Source organism: Anticarsia gemmatalis, chromosome 4 (genome assembly GCF_050436995.1).
Source record: "Anticarsia gemmatalis isolate Benzon Research Colony breed Stoneville strain chromosome 4, ilAntGemm2 primary, whole genome shotgun sequence".
NCBI classification, from domain to species: Eukaryota; Metazoa; Arthropoda; class Insecta; order Lepidoptera; family Erebidae; genus Anticarsia; species Anticarsia gemmatalis.
Window position 1 is genome coordinate 496,700 of NC_134748.1, and position 17,506 is coordinate 514,205.

The 17,506-nt window shown below is 41.5% G+C and overlaps 1 protein-coding gene across 1 annotated transcript in view; it reads right to left on the reverse strand.

The window, feature by feature from the left end:
* The window catches only part of Vps13D (vacuolar protein sorting 13D), a 62,960-nt gene that overhangs the window by 25,954 nt on the left and 19,500 nt on the right, over positions 1 to 17,506 (reverse strand). The window contains exons 15-46 of the mRNA XM_076136825.1: positions 16,716 to 16,873; positions 16,267 to 16,414; positions 14,859 to 15,037; positions 14,312 to 14,484; positions 13,772 to 14,050; positions 13,436 to 13,587; positions 12,804 to 12,945; positions 12,260 to 12,460; positions 11,797 to 11,968; positions 11,465 to 11,596; positions 11,021 to 11,183; positions 10,517 to 10,672; positions 9,961 to 10,116; positions 9,553 to 9,709; positions 9,189 to 9,325; positions 8,754 to 8,987; positions 7,359 to 7,544; positions 6,889 to 7,030; positions 6,474 to 6,744; positions 6,166 to 6,328; positions 5,639 to 5,834; positions 5,127 to 5,294; positions 4,603 to 4,769; positions 4,102 to 4,263; positions 3,649 to 3,773; positions 3,422 to 3,559; positions 3,097 to 3,256; positions 2,543 to 2,713; positions 2,179 to 2,281; positions 1,836 to 2,077; positions 1,483 to 1,581; positions 963 to 1,132 (exon numbers count right to left, since the gene is read on the reverse strand). Of these exons, the coding sequence (XP_075992940.1) occupies positions 963 to 1,132; positions 1,483 to 1,581; positions 1,836 to 2,077; positions 2,179 to 2,281; positions 2,543 to 2,713; positions 3,097 to 3,256; positions 3,422 to 3,559; positions 3,649 to 3,773; positions 4,102 to 4,263; positions 4,603 to 4,769; positions 5,127 to 5,294; positions 5,639 to 5,834; positions 6,166 to 6,328; positions 6,474 to 6,744; positions 6,889 to 7,030; positions 7,359 to 7,544; positions 8,754 to 8,987; positions 9,189 to 9,325; positions 9,553 to 9,709; positions 9,961 to 10,116; positions 10,517 to 10,672; positions 11,021 to 11,183; positions 11,465 to 11,596; positions 11,797 to 11,968; positions 12,260 to 12,460; positions 12,804 to 12,945; positions 13,436 to 13,587; positions 13,772 to 14,050; positions 14,312 to 14,484; positions 14,859 to 15,037; positions 16,267 to 16,414; positions 16,716 to 16,873 (5,402 nt within the window). The remainder of the gene's footprint in view (positions 1 to 962; positions 1,133 to 1,482; positions 1,582 to 1,835; positions 2,078 to 2,178; positions 2,282 to 2,542; positions 2,714 to 3,096; positions 3,257 to 3,421; positions 3,560 to 3,648; positions 3,774 to 4,101; positions 4,264 to 4,602; positions 4,770 to 5,126; positions 5,295 to 5,638; positions 5,835 to 6,165; positions 6,329 to 6,473; positions 6,745 to 6,888; positions 7,031 to 7,358; positions 7,545 to 8,753; positions 8,988 to 9,188; positions 9,326 to 9,552; positions 9,710 to 9,960; positions 10,117 to 10,516; positions 10,673 to 11,020; positions 11,184 to 11,464; positions 11,597 to 11,796; positions 11,969 to 12,259; positions 12,461 to 12,803; positions 12,946 to 13,435; positions 13,588 to 13,771; positions 14,051 to 14,311; positions 14,485 to 14,858; positions 15,038 to 16,266; positions 16,415 to 16,715; positions 16,874 to 17,506) is intronic.

Here is a 17,506-nt window from a genome sequence, read left to right on the forward strand (position 1 = left end):
CTGTCTGTCTGTCTGACTGTCTGTCTGCTACTCAATCACGCCTAAAGTACTCAACCAATTTCCATGAAATTTGGTATGGAGATATTTTGATATCCGAGAAAGGACATAGGCTACTTTTTACCCCGTGAAAATGACGCATTTCCCGGGAAAATTCAAGTGAAGTCAAGAAGTCGCGAATAATCAATATTATAATGACATTGAAATAACAAAAATCCGTTGTCATGGCAACTGTTTTAATGGCGGATATGCCTTAGCGCGACTTCGTTTTATTAAGAAATATAAATAATTTTGAGAATATTTTTCGTGTAAAAAGCATATTTTGTTGTTAAGGAATAATTAAGCTTTGTATTAGTAAAAAAAACGTGAAATAATTCAGTAGTTTTAGAGAAAACACGCGGACGTATCATACAAAGTTTTTATTAACTTAAATGCAACATTCTTTAACGAGCTGTGTTAAACAACTGTCGGACATGTCATTCCTCATGATTGATTCTTCCAAACTACCTTCACACAAGAACTATTGAAAAACTTTGATGAAATTATAAAACCAGACACAAAACAACTATTTGTGGATCGCACAAATAATCTATACTTATCTATACTAATATTATAAAGCTGAAGAGTTTGTTTATTTGTTTGAACGCGCTAATCTCAGGAACTACTGGTCCGATTTGAAAAATTCTTAAAAAGTGTTAGATAGCCAATTTATCGAGGAAGGTTATATATAGGCTATATATCATCACGCTACGGCCAATAGGAGCAGAGTACCAGTAAAAAATGTTACAAAAACGGGGAAAATTTTGACCCATTCTCTCTTATGTGACGCAAGCGAAGTTGCGCGGGTCAGCTAGTAGAATAAATAAATTGAATAAAATTTAATAAAATTAAATAAAGTTAAATAAATGCTATCGTTGCCCAAATAGAACATCTTTCAAACCCCAATAGGTGTGGGTGGCACTTACTTCCAGGGTTCAACGACCGGCTCCCATCCAGACAATGTCCTGTTATAATAGTCGATGGTAAGCGAGGCGGAGAGACGTCCTCCGCCCGCACCGGCCGTGCTTCCGGCCACAGAGCCTGGCGTGCTCACCAGCACTGGGTCTTCGAAGGAATCTTCTACACGACGCAGGTCCTGCATCGAACAATATAAGTGTAGCGACATCTCATGGGACGAGCGCATAACAACCAACTCGCAGAGTGACTGACGTCACAAATCCTGAATCGCGTTATCAAAGTTTGCACTGCAATCGACTATATATACAAGTTCCCTACTAGAACAGTCGGGCAGCCTAGGCCCACAAGGCATGATCATCTCGCCTGGTCGGAGGATCCTCTCTTTGTGTTGGAGAAACATGATCACCTCGTTCCTCCACATAAGTAATTTTTAGACCAAAAGTTTATTGATTGCTTTGATTCAACATGTTATAATTGTGGCTAATGGTATTTATAAAAATGTGGCTTTAAAATGTTTATTGTCTTTACCTGTTCAACTTGTAGATCACCGAGAGCCACTTCTAATAGTGGTACGTCGGAGTCCAAACAGTCATCAATCACGCACAGAGTTATGCAGTCAGCTGACACCTGAGACACAATAATGTTTTATATAAATTAGATGAAACTTATAATAACGAGTACATTGTAAAGGAATTTAGCACGACGTAGGAGACATGTTCATTACAGAATTTACTACCAAAAGTTCAAAGTGAATTACATTTTAGCCCTAGGTATATAAGGCCGTATCACTTGACATATGGTCTTGCAATGATAAATAAGAACAAAAAAAATTAGCTCAAGAAAATAGAAAATGCTTACACAAAATAAGTATAGTCACAAACCTGTACAGCCTTCAAAGGCCATATACTAGCATCAGGTGGCGGCGGCGGCGGAGGTGGCGGTGGATCAGGAGCGGTACGCAACCAGCGCGGGCGACACACCCAGCTGCCGGTAGCCACGCCCACCGTGGACACGCCCCCCGCGCCCGTGTCACTGGACCCACTCGGTTGAGGGGAGGGAATTGCGCGCATGTGCACGCTGTTTGCGGGTGCGTCTTCGGGTGACTCCGATACGAGGGATTTGCCTGGTACGACATAATGATGAATGTAATATGTTTTATAGGTAAGGCATATCATTATAAGTGTGTACGTGAAATATATTAAAATAGATTAATGGGAAAATTACCTGAGAGAGCAGTCCTAGCTTGTACAGGCAGAGACTGCAACATTGCGGCGAACATACGCATGTCGTGGTACGACAAACGCAAGTTCAACGTACTCATCGCCACCTAAACAGAGAAATAGGCAATATACATTACTAGAAATGTCAAATTGACCAGAACGTGCTAGGTTTGGTGTCAAAAAAGTTTAAGCCATTCGGATGCCTTTGACAAAACGACCTTTGTATAGGAAAATATGATTCAATTTTGATGTAAAGTCCTCGGAACTTCAACCTAAGCGACTACTTATGTATAGAATAGCTGTCTAGACCCGCTTAACCGACGTATCTTTTACGGACCGATAAGTAAATTTTAACAATCGGTACTTACATGCAGTATCCTATCAGCATCAATAGCGACGTGTAGCGCGGCGGGCTCGACGATGGAGAGCGCGGTCTCCTCCTCCAGCCCCAGCACGCACGAGAACACCTCCAACTCGTTCAGCTCGCACACCACCGGCCGCTGCGCCGCCGCGCAACGGTATGTGATCACCGTTGTACTCTGTACATAAAGGTTAATTATTTAAAAAAATGAAATATGTAGGTCTACGGTGAGTACTCAACTATTAACTGTTATTCGTTAAACTGGCCCTCAGACTAATTAATAAGTATTCCCGCCGTACGCCTTCTAACAAAAATGTACTTATTGCGTAATTAAATTACACTTTTTAAAACTTTTTAGGTACTTAAATTACACTCCGATATAAATAAGATTACATCAAGGCGTTTCCTCTTAAGGATAAAGGAATATTCGGTCAATTTTATCACCATAATTCCATTCGATTTAAAATATATCTCATGAAGGGTGTTAGAAATATACAAAAAAGGAAACCTAGGGAGATAGTTTCTATGTAGAAACTTTAAAATAATGTTTAGTATAGTTACCCTTAGTATGACAGCATTGGTATCCCACACAGAAGGGTCTTCAACGAGTACGAGTTGAGAGTCAGTCACGTTGAGCTTCAGTTCCATGCCAGGCTCAGACGCGCTGGCATGTGCTGCTGCCGGACTTGCGGCATTGCGTAGTGCGTTTAGTGCCTCCTCGCTACACAGGGAATCATAAGTAAATACTCTTACAACCCTAATTTACTATAAACTTGTATTTAAGGAATATTATGTTGATAGATACTTCAGTAGATCCGTACACATGAGTGGTCTTTTGAGATTTGCTCTTGGAGTTGTATGTCTAGTAGTAGGAAAAGTAACTTACAGATGCGCCTGGTCAGGATCTGCAGGTGGCAATGGTGGCTGCATTATGAACTGGTTGGCAGCCTCCCACCAGTCCAGGATAGCCATTAGACGCATATTGTTCACTAATATCGTATATGCTGAGGAGTCACGGCGCTTTCTGCACAGTTATATACAAAATCAGCATGTAATTTGGATTGTAGAAAAATAATTAATGTAGTTAAAAAGCTAGTGAAGTTAGTAATTTACCTGGCATGAACTTCAGCCTGTACACTGTGTCGTTGTTCCGGCATGGGTTGTACAATGTGACTGAACACGTTGCCGCGACGATTCGCCGGCTCCTTCGCGTACCGAGTGTCGCTCACCAGGATCTCCTATATAATAAAATCCATTAGTGTTTACCGTACAAATAAAATTCAGAGTATAGACAGACATGTAGAAAAATGTATCTTATGGTTATGAACTCAGTAGCCAGAATAAATATTTTATCATACTTTTAAAGTTAAGAAAGTTAGTTATCATACATTTAAAGTTAAGTAAGTTATGAAAAACGAATTACAGTCTGTAATAGGGGTCTTTTTTTTAATCCATTACTTTTCCCACTGCAGGGCAATTGTCTCCTCCCAAACGAGGGGGAGGAGTTAGGCCTCGAGTCCACCACGCGGGCCAAGTGAAGAAGTCTCTAGTGTGAAGAGCGTGTACCTGTGAGACGAGGTCGATGTCCTGTCCCAGGTCGGAGTAGGTCTCGATGTGCAGCCGCGACTTGATGAAGTTGATGCACGCCAGTGACGACACGCCGTGCTCCGGCTCCAGCTTCACGCTCACGTCGTGCAGGTCCAGCTTTAGAGAGCTTGTTGTCCATACCTGGTGATACAGTAAGGTTTTAGTCATATTGTAACTAAGGCTATCTTGTAGCAAAATTACTATATTAAAATCATTTAACTTATATAGTTTTTTTAAATGTCAATGCATTATCAAGATAAAGCGACGATCATAATATAATATTCGAAATGGGCACGCACACGCTAAGCACGTTGTAATAGTTAACGGTAAAACTACAATGCACCTTGTACGGCAGTGAGAAACGAAAAATACCAGCAAGAATTTAATAAAATGCAATTTTCTCGCTTTGAATCATGCCGCCAAAATCTTGCAGTGTACGACATAGTTGCTGAACATCTTAGTTAAGTAGACAATACGGACTTGTTCGTGCGTCTGCGCGGGCGGGAAGGGGTGCGGGTCGGTGGGCAGCAGGTCGTCCACGGCCTCGGCCAGGTTGTGCGCCAGCACGCCGCGCACCAGGCGGTACTGCGCCGGGTCCAGCGCCACCTGCAGCGTGGACAGCGAGCCCTGCAGCGTCATGTCCGCCACTGCGCAGAGAACACAGGTTAATATCTCGGAAACACTAGATATGTTTAACCCACTTAAAAAAATGGAGGAGGTTTTCAATTCGACTGTATTTTATTTCTTTTATAGCTATCTATAGCTAAGTAAAAATGTTAGATCACGCAGTTTTGTTCAGCAAGTATTACATCACAAAAAATAATTTATAGGTTTTAGCTCCCTATCACCTTTTATTGCCGTTAATTTTGTTCAGTCAAGATGGTTTGAACAAATAGCGATTTGTGCTACAGTAAGTATGTGATTAGCATTACACAATATTTGAATACAATACAAGTTATAAACCGCGATCAGAAATAAGTAAGAAACATAAAAGTTATTCATACCATTGTGTGTGTCAGACATGTTATACTCCAGATGTATAGCGAGATGTGCGGGCGCGTGCAACAGCGCGGGTCCGGTGCGACGTACACGTATACCTCGACCGCCGCGCGCGCACCACACCGATACACCCTCTAGTTGTACTGTACGAACGTCTAGTAGCGTACGAGTGCCTGTAGAAGACAATACACATCAAGAAACCTTATATACCCTAGTGTACTAATAAAATCAGCTTAATTAGGCTGTGTGACAATAGATCTAAGATAAAGAACGTCACCCCAAAATTGTGTACACCTCCCTTACACAGTCCTTTAAAAAAACAAAAAATAGATTTATTTCTCAAGACCGGAAATTGCAGTGGTTACTTTGGTCGTCTTATTTCAGTGTAAATTACCTCTCACCGGTTGTATACGCACTAGAAACAAAGTTATGCATAGTTGGCTAATATTAAATGAAATTACTAAATGAAACTGTCTGCCGTGTCCAAATATCGGCTAGGAAGACATTGTATTCTTACCTGAATTAGGATCTGTAATAGTGCTGACAGTGCCTTCATCACCGGCGTATTTGAAGCAGTTGTCTAGATTGAGTCGGTCGAGGTGCGCGGCGAGAGCCTGTCGCGCCCGCCCCGACACGGGCAGCACGATCACTGGCGTCGCGCAACGTACACGCATACGCATGCGAGACACCGCGCCACCACTCACTACTGACACCTAAAGGATATGTCATAGAATTAATATTGTGAATTCTTGGTTTAAGAATAAGAACCTGCCTCACTACTGTCGAATGACTATAGCTAATTATCAGGTAGAATTAATGTAGTGTTATTTGATACTACTTCATTTCAAATCAAAAGCCGTGAAACTCGCACTTATAGGTTCGTATTTCTGCGTTAACAGTTTTTCGTCAAGTTGAAATCAAATGAAGTTGTCTTAATAAGGTTAATACAGTATTTTTTTATTATGTTTTAGTATCAGAAACACAATTTGAATTAGTAGCGTGACAGCTTAAGTAAAAAAAAAACTGGTTAACTTAAACGCGTACCTTCAGTCTCGCTTGCATGATAACTCGTCGTAACAGACTGAAGTCTCTCGCGAAGGCTTGTAGTTCCTGCACGAAACGTTTGGTATGCACGTATGTGACAGGGCCCATCTCGATACTTAGACTTGTCTCATGGCCCGCTGCAGCCGCCTCCGCGCTGCTTAATCTGGTAATTGCAATAAATTAATTAAATAAAACCATTTTCGGACTGTAATGCGGAGATTCGAATGCCGAATGTCAATGTCACATGTGGAATGTCATGTTTCATGTGTCGTGTGTCATTCGTGTCGTGTCGAGTGTAGAGTGTGTACCTCTGGTACTGGAAGGTGAGCGCGTGGTCGGCGTGTGTCCGCAGGCGGTCGCGCCACAGCGGCGCGTGCGGCGTGAGGTCGGTGAGCGCCAGCGCGCCCAGCCGGCCCGAGATGTGGCGCGTGTGCGCCGCGGGGTCGACACGCGCCACGGTCCGCGCGCGCGACACCAGCGCGCGACACGCCTCGCCGCGCCGCGTCACCAGCACCACGCTCAGCGACCGCACCCACAGCTCCGTCTGCGACACGCCGCCCGAGCTCACGCTCGACAACGCTGACACATAAAACATAATATATTGAACGCCTTTCAACAACGACTGCTTCTAGTCAATAGATAGGAATTGAAACGTCAAACAGCCAGTATTACTAAACACAAAAGTAACACGAAAAGTAATTCGTTTTTTTTTAAACTACTTACCGGTTTGCTGCGGCTCCGGTCCGTCCTCGTTCTCCGGTAGATCATCACCTGCGATGCCGAAGAAATCGAGCACGGCCACCCAACTGTCTATGCTCACTACCAAGTTTAGGCAGTTGAAGTCTATCTTCGTTAGTTTTGAGATCTACACAAAAACATAATAGTATTTAAACATCATACATATAAATAAATATATAAAATTAATCAAGTATACAGCAGTTGATGAGTAATAATTCAAATAGACGATAAAACTTGGCTCTAAAAGAGATTCATTTTAAATTGTAAACTATACTGGAGCCATCTCAACCGAGCAAATTAAGTCATTTTACTTTATCGGAGTCTCTTGCTCGGACATTTTTACATTCCTATGATTCTTTTGATTATGACGTAGCTCGCACGTTTGTAACCACCTGAGTATAGAATAAAGCATGGAGATCATTGAATATAATAAATCATCATTAAGTGTTACCCACCTTGTCATACTTGGTGGCGAACTCGGGATGGTGCGGGTCCCTGGTGTGCACGGAGAGCCACACGAGGTTGTCGTCGGGCCCGGCGGCGGGCGCGGCGGGCCCGGCCGCCGGCTCCGACGTGCACTCCGGCGAGCACGGCGGGGTCACGCCGCACTTGCTGTCTCGCTTGTTGCGACGTTCCGCACTCTGTACGCGCAATTAGTTGTGATGTAAAAATGTAAACTAGCAATTAACAATATTCTATTTATAATAGGTATACCACGAGTACATTTTTTTTATTGCTTGGACATTGGGTAACAAACCCTCACTATCAAGCTACTAAAGTAAGGCCGCTGAGTTATTACCGATTTGACACATTATTTTTTTAATTAATCGATATAACCTTGCACGAGCGACACATTTGCCGAATGATTTAGAATACCTCTTTAATATAAAACTTTATGTCAAAATATCAGAATTAAGTAATTTTCCAATAAACACTGTTTCAAAACTTAAAATAGTTTGTAAATAATGTGAAAACATTTCTTTTTTGTTCTTTGGCGCGCTTGTACAAAGTTACATCGTGCGGATTCGTGCGTCTAGTTTTCATGGTGATGTGCTTCAATAGTATTCGGTCCGAATTCATTGGAATAGGTATGATTTTTATTTCAAGGAATATTGATGGATTATAGGAATAAGGTACAGAGCGGTGATAGCCGAGTGGTTTAAGTTGGCACCTCCCACGCTAGTGGTCGCAGGTTCGAATCCGAGGCAACACACCAATGACTTTTAGAAGTTATGTGTGTATTAGAAATAATTATCACATGCTCCAACGGTGAAGGAAAACATCGTGAGGAAACCTTCCATGCCTAAAAATTTTTTTAATACATTTATTGAGGGCATGCAAAGTCCCCAACGCGCACTTGGCCAGCGTGGTGGACTCAAGGCCTAACCCCTCCCTCATTACGGGAGGAGACCCTTGCCCAGCAGTGGGACAGTAATGAGTTAAATTTATTTATTTTATAGGAATAAGGAATATGGATATTTATTTTATTTCATCAAGGATACTCCACCTAATGAAGAACTTGTGTCTTTAACTATTATTGGTTTTGATTTTATTTAATTACAATTATACTAGAATATTTAAAAACAAACTGTTCCAAAATGATATTAGGGTTACTGGTTCAGTCACTTAACTAGTATTGTCAATTTGTCATGTGTCAAATCGGTAATAACTCAGCGGCCGTACTATAAGAGCTATATTTTTGCAAAACACATTTTCACAACAATCGTTTTTAAAAGAGAGGAATAATAAAGTAAAATTCTAATCATCCTAGGTATAGGTTCCAGCTATAGCAAAACATTCATTTTTTACCAATCATCCATGAAAAAAAACTCGCTTATCTTTGTACAAACCTGTTTAGCGGCAACATTGAGCTGACTGGGCAGTGAACAAGAGCAGCACTTCATGTACTGCAGCGAGCTGACGCTGGACATGTCGTCCGGGTACTCGGTCACGAAGTCCGGGCACGACTTGGACACGAACACGGCCTTGGGCGGCATTTGCGGCGTGTGGGACACCATCAACATGCGGTGCTTGGAGTCCGGCTCCTTGGTCAAGTCTTCCATTGTGATGGAGTGTAAGGAAACCTGGTTATCGAAACCATAAAGATAAATTCTTCAAACTTTTAAGATCCTTTATGGACGAGTGTTAGATAGACTATCCAGTATATAAAGTAAGAACAAGTGTAAAATTTTAATCTTATAAGTTAACCGTTTCGTAATTCAGAAGTGGCGTAATTGGTAAGTAGTGTTGTATTTTCAGTAAAACTTTAAGTTGTAAATGCATACCTGTAGCAAATTTTCGTAAGGATGTGACTTGTGGTACTGCAGCTTGAACTCCCTGAAGGATAGCTCGACGAGACTGCGTTCACCCTCGCCCAGATCCGCGCGTAGTTCCACGCTGAACGTCGGTAACTCGAAGTTCACTAACATAACACAGATATATAATCAAATTATTATTTAACCAAATTTTTCGTGGTTTACGTGATTTTTTGGTTTTTTGTTTTCATTTAATTTAATACTAATCAGTAAACTACCTGAAAAGACATATTTATTGGACAAAAAAATCAATGTGTCAAGCGTCGAGGCGAAGAATTATACAATTATCACTGCCTGCCCGCAAAAAAAAAAAAAAAATTAACTCTATGAGTACCGGTGAGCGGCGCGGCGGGGCGGGGCGGGCGGTGCGGGCGGGCGGGCTGCTGCGGCGCGGCGGGCGGCGCCACCTGCAGCACGGCGGCGCGCACGGCGGGGTCCAGGCGCAGCGTGGGCACCGCGCCCTCCAGCACCCCGCGCGCTTGCAGGTGCATCTGCGGGGGGGGGGACGGTCACATTAGTACAGCTCTTAATATAATGCCTAGACTGACAAATGCTTTAAACGTATAGATTAACATTATGGAAAACGCCATACAACTTACACGTTTAACTTTAACATTTTACAACCCAGAAATTTAAAGTACAACTTTACAACTGTGCCGCTATTATAACATCAATCAATTTATAAACTTCAGTTTTGAACAAAATAACATGACATCTAACTTAAGTGTGCGTATGCTCATACCTGTGCATGATGTGCGGGCACGTGCGCGTCCGTGACGTCGAGCCCGTCAGCGGGCGTGTCGCTGCTGATCCAGCGCAGCGTCTCTAACAGCTGCTCGTACTGTTCGCGTCGGGCCGACACGTGTAGACCTCCTACTATCTTGCCGTGCACCTCGCACTATATAAAACAATAGTAATTGCTATGTAGATTTGAGTGGTAACATAAAAATATAAAAATTTATATTCTAATCGACAAGTATGTGAGGTTAAAAAAAAACGGAATTCAAACTAATGAAAGTAACCCCTGGGCTATCACGTATTTCAATTGACAACTATTTGAAAGCCGCCAACGCATGCCGTACATTATTTATTTCCCCTTAGATTACAAACTAGCAACGTACTGAAAAGTGACCAATAATTTGACGTACACTAGTTATAGTCAACTGACAAACGTGATAAGTCCGCGGGACCACTGTTCAAAGGAAAAGAACTTTAGTTTGAAATAGATTTTTTAAATAAAATAGCCTTATTAAATTATCACCAAAAAATACAAGTTTTCTAAGCAAAAAATAGTATACCTTATAGTCGGCGGCAGCATCAGCCTCATTATCACAGTAGTTGACAGTGAACTGTAGTGCGGTGTTGTGCAGCACAGGCTTGCCCGCCGAGACGTCGTACATGTCCGACATGTTGTCCGATAACTGCGGCATTGACAGCTTCTCTGCTACGTCCAGCTAAACGTACACAAGTATTACATCATATTAGTAACATAATATTAATGCCAACTAGAAATCCTCTAGTCCTCGGATGAATGCACATTAAATTGCAATGCTTGTTTAGTAAGAGCAACTAAGGGACAGTCCACCGATACCCAACACTACGCACAAACTTCTAAAGAGCGATTCAAAATATGGCTATATCTTCTACACAAAATGATAACATTTTCATCGAGTCGCGCGGTGCAACACTGCGCCAAAATATGTACCTTTGTCGCGTCGCGTTTTGCTGTGAACTGACCCTTGAACTTCTTGAAACTATTATTATCAATCTTACCAAAGGAATCTAGACGTAATGTGACATACCGTGGCCAGCGAGATGTCTCTGACGCGCACTTTATAAGCGGTGTGGTGCGGCGGGCCGGGCCGGTTGGCCAGGCTCATGCGGCCCAGGTGCGCCACGAACACCTGCGTGCTGTGCGCGTTGCGCGGCACCACCACCACCGGCGACTCCAGCTCGATGTTCACGCTACACAACATATCAACGATCAGTATAAAACAACATTTTTACATTCATAGTATGTATTAATACGAAGACCTTAGGACAACGCTTACGGAAACCTATTAATATCAGAGATTATTCACAAGTACACATCGCAGGACTATTTGAAAGAAGATCATTTGAAGTAAATTTTGATATCAGGAACTAAGTACAAAATATAAAAGACCAATTCAAATATTTTTTATTTAAAGAAAATGTTGTAGGTAGTGTATTATAAGAATACGTATAAGCAATCCTTTGGTGTATACCTGAGCACGATGTTATCAGACTTGAGATCAGCGGGCTCGTCGAGTGAAGCACCCATACTGACGGTGCGACGTCGCGGCGATACTCCCTCCGTAGATTGAGACAATTTTGGATTCGCGTACAATGTTTCACCCCTACCAAAATAAATATATATATTATTATGACTAACAAACATAATTCACGTTACAATCCAAAACAACAGCTTTGGGAGCTCCAGCGAGCTTCCCCCAGCGTCTACCATCTCCCTTCCCATCCCTTCCCCTACCATCAAAGCATTTATTTTTGACAAACACAGATAGGTAAATATAATTTTTAGTAAGTCTAAATAAATTACCTAGGATGTACAAGTCCGATGGCCATGTCAGCAGCGGCGGCTCTGATAGACCGCGCCAGGTTAGCGAGGTATTGCTTGAACTCAGTAAGGCAGGAGCGCAGTTCTCGCAGCAGTGGGCCCGAGTGCGTGTACCACACGCTAGCTACGTGCAAGGATACGCGCGCTGTCACCACTGTACAAGGAGATTAGAAGATGAACTTAAACTATGAATTCGTGGCTCTTGTATGAAAAGTAAATTCATACAAATTCTAGTCTGTATAGATAGCATGTTCAACAAGTCTATGCAAGCTTTATATCAACGACACTATTTTTTTTATTTGTTGCTATCTTTACAAATATCTATTTTTGCCTCATTAAGCTTACACAGTTGGTTTAAGCTTAACCTGCATTAAATAATACGAAATCTTCAGCATTTTCTAGTTGGGTCAATCCTATTGTTTTCAAGATATTAGCTCACACATACCCGGCGCATCCTGATCGTGGTGCGGCGCCACAGTCCGATGGATGGTAAAGAGCAGCGCCTTCTCATCATCCTGGTCCGGGGCGGGGTGCGGCGCGGGCCTGAGGCCGGCCGCCAGCACGCGCGTGTGCAGCCCGCCGCCCTCGCACAGCGACACCACCTGCACGCCGCCCAGCGACCCGCCCACCTCCACGCGGCTGCCGTCTGCGACACAACAAAACGCGTCATGGAACATTCATAACGGTAACAAATTATTAACTTTTTAGCCGACAAGTCGTCTTATTAAAAGCGGTCAGTCGCGGTTATGAAGTACCTATTTAACAACAATTATTTTACATAGATTTTTGTGAACACGAACCAAAGATTCCATTGACCTTATATTTCATTCTCGGACCGACCACTAGGTGGTTCGTAAAACGTTTTATTCCATAAGGAACTTACTTTTTTATATTATTGGTGCTTAAGCCGCTCACATAAAACATCGCCTGAAAATACTTCACAATCATACGTTATTTCACATGTACATAACAATAGGCTGTCTTCTTACCGACAGTGGCTTGTATCTTGGCCTCGCTGATGGTGGCGGTGGCGATCTTGCGGGCGACCACGTTCCCCTCGTGCACCGCGGCGCGCAGCAGCAACACGCCCAGCCGGTGGAAGTCGAACGTTATCTCTGTGCGGACCTCTCTCTGTGCACACACAATTAATTACATCAATGCTTATGATAACTGTAAAATATTAAACCTTACTATAGCCACTTGTGAAGCACAAAACTAATTTAAATACACTTATACATGTATACGTACTTGACTAGGTTAACAAAAAATTATTAAACTTGTACCCGTAAGTAAAAGATTCATCTAAAATGCTCACGCTATGTATTTTTTTTTTTCGTAAATAATTTAGAAATTATAATTATTACAAACTGAAACATTTTATTAGACACACATTTGATATCAACGAAAATACACAAAGAGACGTCACTTCGTTGTATTTTTATACAAAAATGTGTTTTTGACATTTTATAAAGAGTAGCTGATGTGACTGGTAGGCAACTACCCTATTGTTTAAATTTATATTTAATCAAATACGCGCTCTTTACTATCACACATACGCACGTATAGGCTTGCGCCTACGTACATATAATACACCATAATATGACAAAACAATTGTACAAACCTTCGGTTCCTCTTCAACAGTCGTGTGTGAATATATGCTAGTAGTGATAGGTTCTTCAGGTCCCACGTCACTGGGCGGTTTCTTAGCGCTTGCTTTAGGACCCAACACGCGATGAATGAATCCGATTAATTCTACTATTGTCTCTTGGTTGGCTGTACAACAAAACAACAGCAAATTAATTGAGGAAAGTCTTCGTAAAACGATGCTCAACCACAAGCTGTTTCCGCAAGGTTGTCAATGACTCGTATGTTACGCATGCGAGTAAAGTAAGTGAAAAAAACTACTTTCATTTCAATAGCATAATAATTTAGAACAGGGTATTGAAAAACTTCTCACCAATAATATCGAGATTATTAAACAGTATATTAGCAATCCTGAGATCTTCGGTCGAGTTAGTGCCCTTAACTATGCACAGTTCTACAGCGATCAGTGCCTCCGAGTCCACCAGTCCGGCTGCGCCCCACCCTGTGGAGGGAGGGCCCCAGGAGGCGGCGCCCCAGCCCGCGGCCCAGCTGGAGCCCCAGCCGGGCCCGAACATCGAGCTGCCGTTCCAGTTGTACCCCGTGCCTGATACCCAGCTAGGAGCTGGACTTGTACGGTCTGCTTCAGATGGGTCTGGAAAAAACGTGATTTTTAATAGCGTGATAAGATCAGTAGTATATTTTACAGTGATTATTATACTAAGATAAACTATGTGATTGGAGGCAGCTCTAGCTTTAAAGGAACAACACTTATATCATTTGTTTTAATATAAATATAAGTCAATAACATTTATTCGTACTTTAACTATGTAGCGAAATCACTGTTTATTAATGTCAAAGCCGAATAAGAAACCATTTTCAATCAACATCATATTTAAATAGCAGAAGTACTTACTTTTAGTTCCAAGATGTAATGAGTTGAGTGCCTGATGTAACGCATGTGGGTGTGCGAGCGACGGCGCCGAACGGGCGTCCGGCGACGACGGACACAGCGGAGACGTGGGCGACGTGGGAGACGTCGGAGATGTCGGCTCCGAGCCGCGGATACTACCCGACATTGTGTCCATACTGAAGGATAGAGTTAAAAATTTAATGCTTTATGTTTAGTTTATCATAAAAAAGTTTAAATTAAATGCACTTTTATGATTTGTGCCACAGTCATAAATTGTACTTAATTAAAGCTTTACAAAACGGTAAGAGAGAGAACGGTAAGAATCAAGTCGAGACGAGCCTAGCCGTCATTCGGATCGGTATATTTGAAAAATGTCACGTGCACAGTATTAGTTACCGACAAATCAAATTGCATAGTCAGTCAATCCTTGTGATACATCTAATACTGAATTAACTGTAAAAATGCTTGTTTGGTAATTTACACCAAAGCGATTCAACTAGTCTCGATAAAATGAGTTTTTCAAAGAAACAAAACTGATATGAATACATACCCAACATGCTTATGACTAGCGACAAGCAGCTCAAAGTCAGGTCCATAAGTCTGCAGTGCGTCTACCAGTAGCAGAGAGTGTACGGACAACGACACAGACACGTCACGCGGTCGTACTGTCAGTGCGGCCTTTACACCGCACACCTGCACTTCTGCTATTGAACGACCCATAGACTGCACCTGGATAGATAAAAAACAAAGTTAGTGATTTCATACTGTATGTTTATCTAACCAAAATGTTTTTTTTTACTGCTTGAATGTAATGCTTTACGCAACGTACATAATTTTTGTCGTATGTACGCACGTGTACGTAGCTATACGCGCAGAGCTATAGATAAATTTTTATTAAACCTCTATGTATGGCTTTCTGAATTCGTGTATAACACCTGTGGGATACATATTACTGGTTTGTAGCAGTGGAACTGGTGGCACTACTGGATTATGTTGAAAGAGGTAAAGACAGTCTTCACGCCTTTCAAGATTTTAAATATAGTGTAACTAGCTGACCCGCGCAACTTCGCTTGCGTCACATAAGATAGAATGGGTCACACATTTCTTCTTGGTACTCTGCTCCTTTTGGACGGAGCGTGATGATATATATCCTATAGCCTTCCTCGATAAATGGGCTATCTAACACTGAAAGATTTTTTTAAATCGAACCAGTAGTTCCTGAGATTAGCGCGTTCAAACAAACAAACAAACAAACAAACTCTCCAGCTTTATAATATTATTAGTATATTAGTATATTAGTATTAGTATAGATATAAAATATATTAAATAATAATAACATAGAATTTAAGTAGAAAAACACGATCATGCCCTGAAAGTTAATAATTTATAAGTACCGTGCCGCAATACTAATATCGTGATATCTCCTAAACTATATGTCTAAATAACACACTGTAAACTGCAAAAATAATCTAAATTAAATGCTCGTGATGATGAACTTACTTATTTTGATAAGGATATATGTATTATTGGTTATATCACCAGTTAAACATCACCCAACGAATTAAATGTTTTTTTAATACAGAAAAGTAGTTTTTGTGACTTAAATAAAAAAGCTGGATATATGTCATCGCGGACTTTTTTGTAGAACTAATAAAGACCAATGTTTTTGCTATACATTGTTCTTACTTGTATCCAACGGTATAAGCGGCGCACGCACAAATGCAATCTTCAATTAGATTTTTTTTCTGACTTCTTGGACATAAATCGCTATAACTCAGCTAATATAGTTTCAATGTATTTCAATTATATATAAAAACCTGTCGGAGAAAATACTCTTTCTATTAGTGAAAACCGCATCAAAATCCGTTGCGTAGTTTTAAAGTTTTATGCATACGAAGGGACTACAGACAAAATGGGCGACTTTGTTTTATACTATGTAGTGATAATGAAGTGTGTACCTCTAGCGACATCTGTTCGATAGCGAACTGCATCATAAAGAGCGTGGAGTTAAGCTGCACGTTCCCCACAGAGCTGACGTCGGGACTCGTGCTGCTCTCCTCCTCGTCTTCCGCTGCCTCTTGCTCCTCGAACTGGGACTCTGGACTACTGTTGATTCAAAAAAATCATGTAAGCTTTACGTTTGTCGTATTTTTATCCTTAAAACACACAGGCATGACATTTTGCAAGCAAACAAGCCATAGACATAAAGTATATAAAACCAGATATTATTACAAGTGATTTATAAAAAAAAATATTTTTCACGTGTGGAAAGCGAATCCACGACATTTACACGAAGTGGTAGCGGTTTTGCGTCCAACCTAATTAGTAATCTTATACTTCTTTACAGTAAGTTTCAACTGTTCAACTGAAATGTAGGTAAAATGTTATGAATGTAGTGTGTTCTTACTCGTGTTTGTCCCGGGTGGGCGTGGCGATGTTGGCGAGCACGGCGCGCACGGCGAACAGCTTGTGCTCGCTGAGGTGCACCACCAGCGCCGGCAGCGAGCCGCACAGCGTGGCCGCCGGGTACTGCGGGTCCAGCGTCTGCACCACGCGCCGCTCCGCCTGCACACACACACACACACATATCATGTAAATAATAAATAAATAAATAAATATATCTACACAAGGAACTTATTGATAGAAAGCATTCAGTACACGATCCTCCTTCTAAATATAAATATACATAACTCAAAGGTGACTGACTGACAGTGATCTATCAAAGCACAACCCAAACCACTGGACGGATCGAACTGAAAGGCGAACGGCAGGTTTATATGAAGAATTCGTACAGCTTATAAAATGTCATGTTTACGTTTACTTTTTGTTTTAATTGGTAGCTAATGTGATAGACAAGCTTATTTTAAAATTCTTATATTTTTAAAAGTTGGGAGGTAAAAGTTATGTCCATTTTTAGACGCCCCGATAGTTCGCTATATTGCTCAGATGCTGTCAAATCCACAATTCAAAACAACAGCAAATTGGCGGATGCGTAGACGTCAGACGAAAAGTGACGTCTCATGAGATTTTCTTTTTCTTTAGTTGTCAACAAATATAAGCCATGGACCAAAAATTATTATTTAAATAAACAAATACTTTCTAATTAATCCGGACTTCTAAAAATAATACTCCCAAATAAAAATAAGTGACTTAGTCCCCTTAATAAGTGGTACAAATTCTGTTACGAAACAACACAAA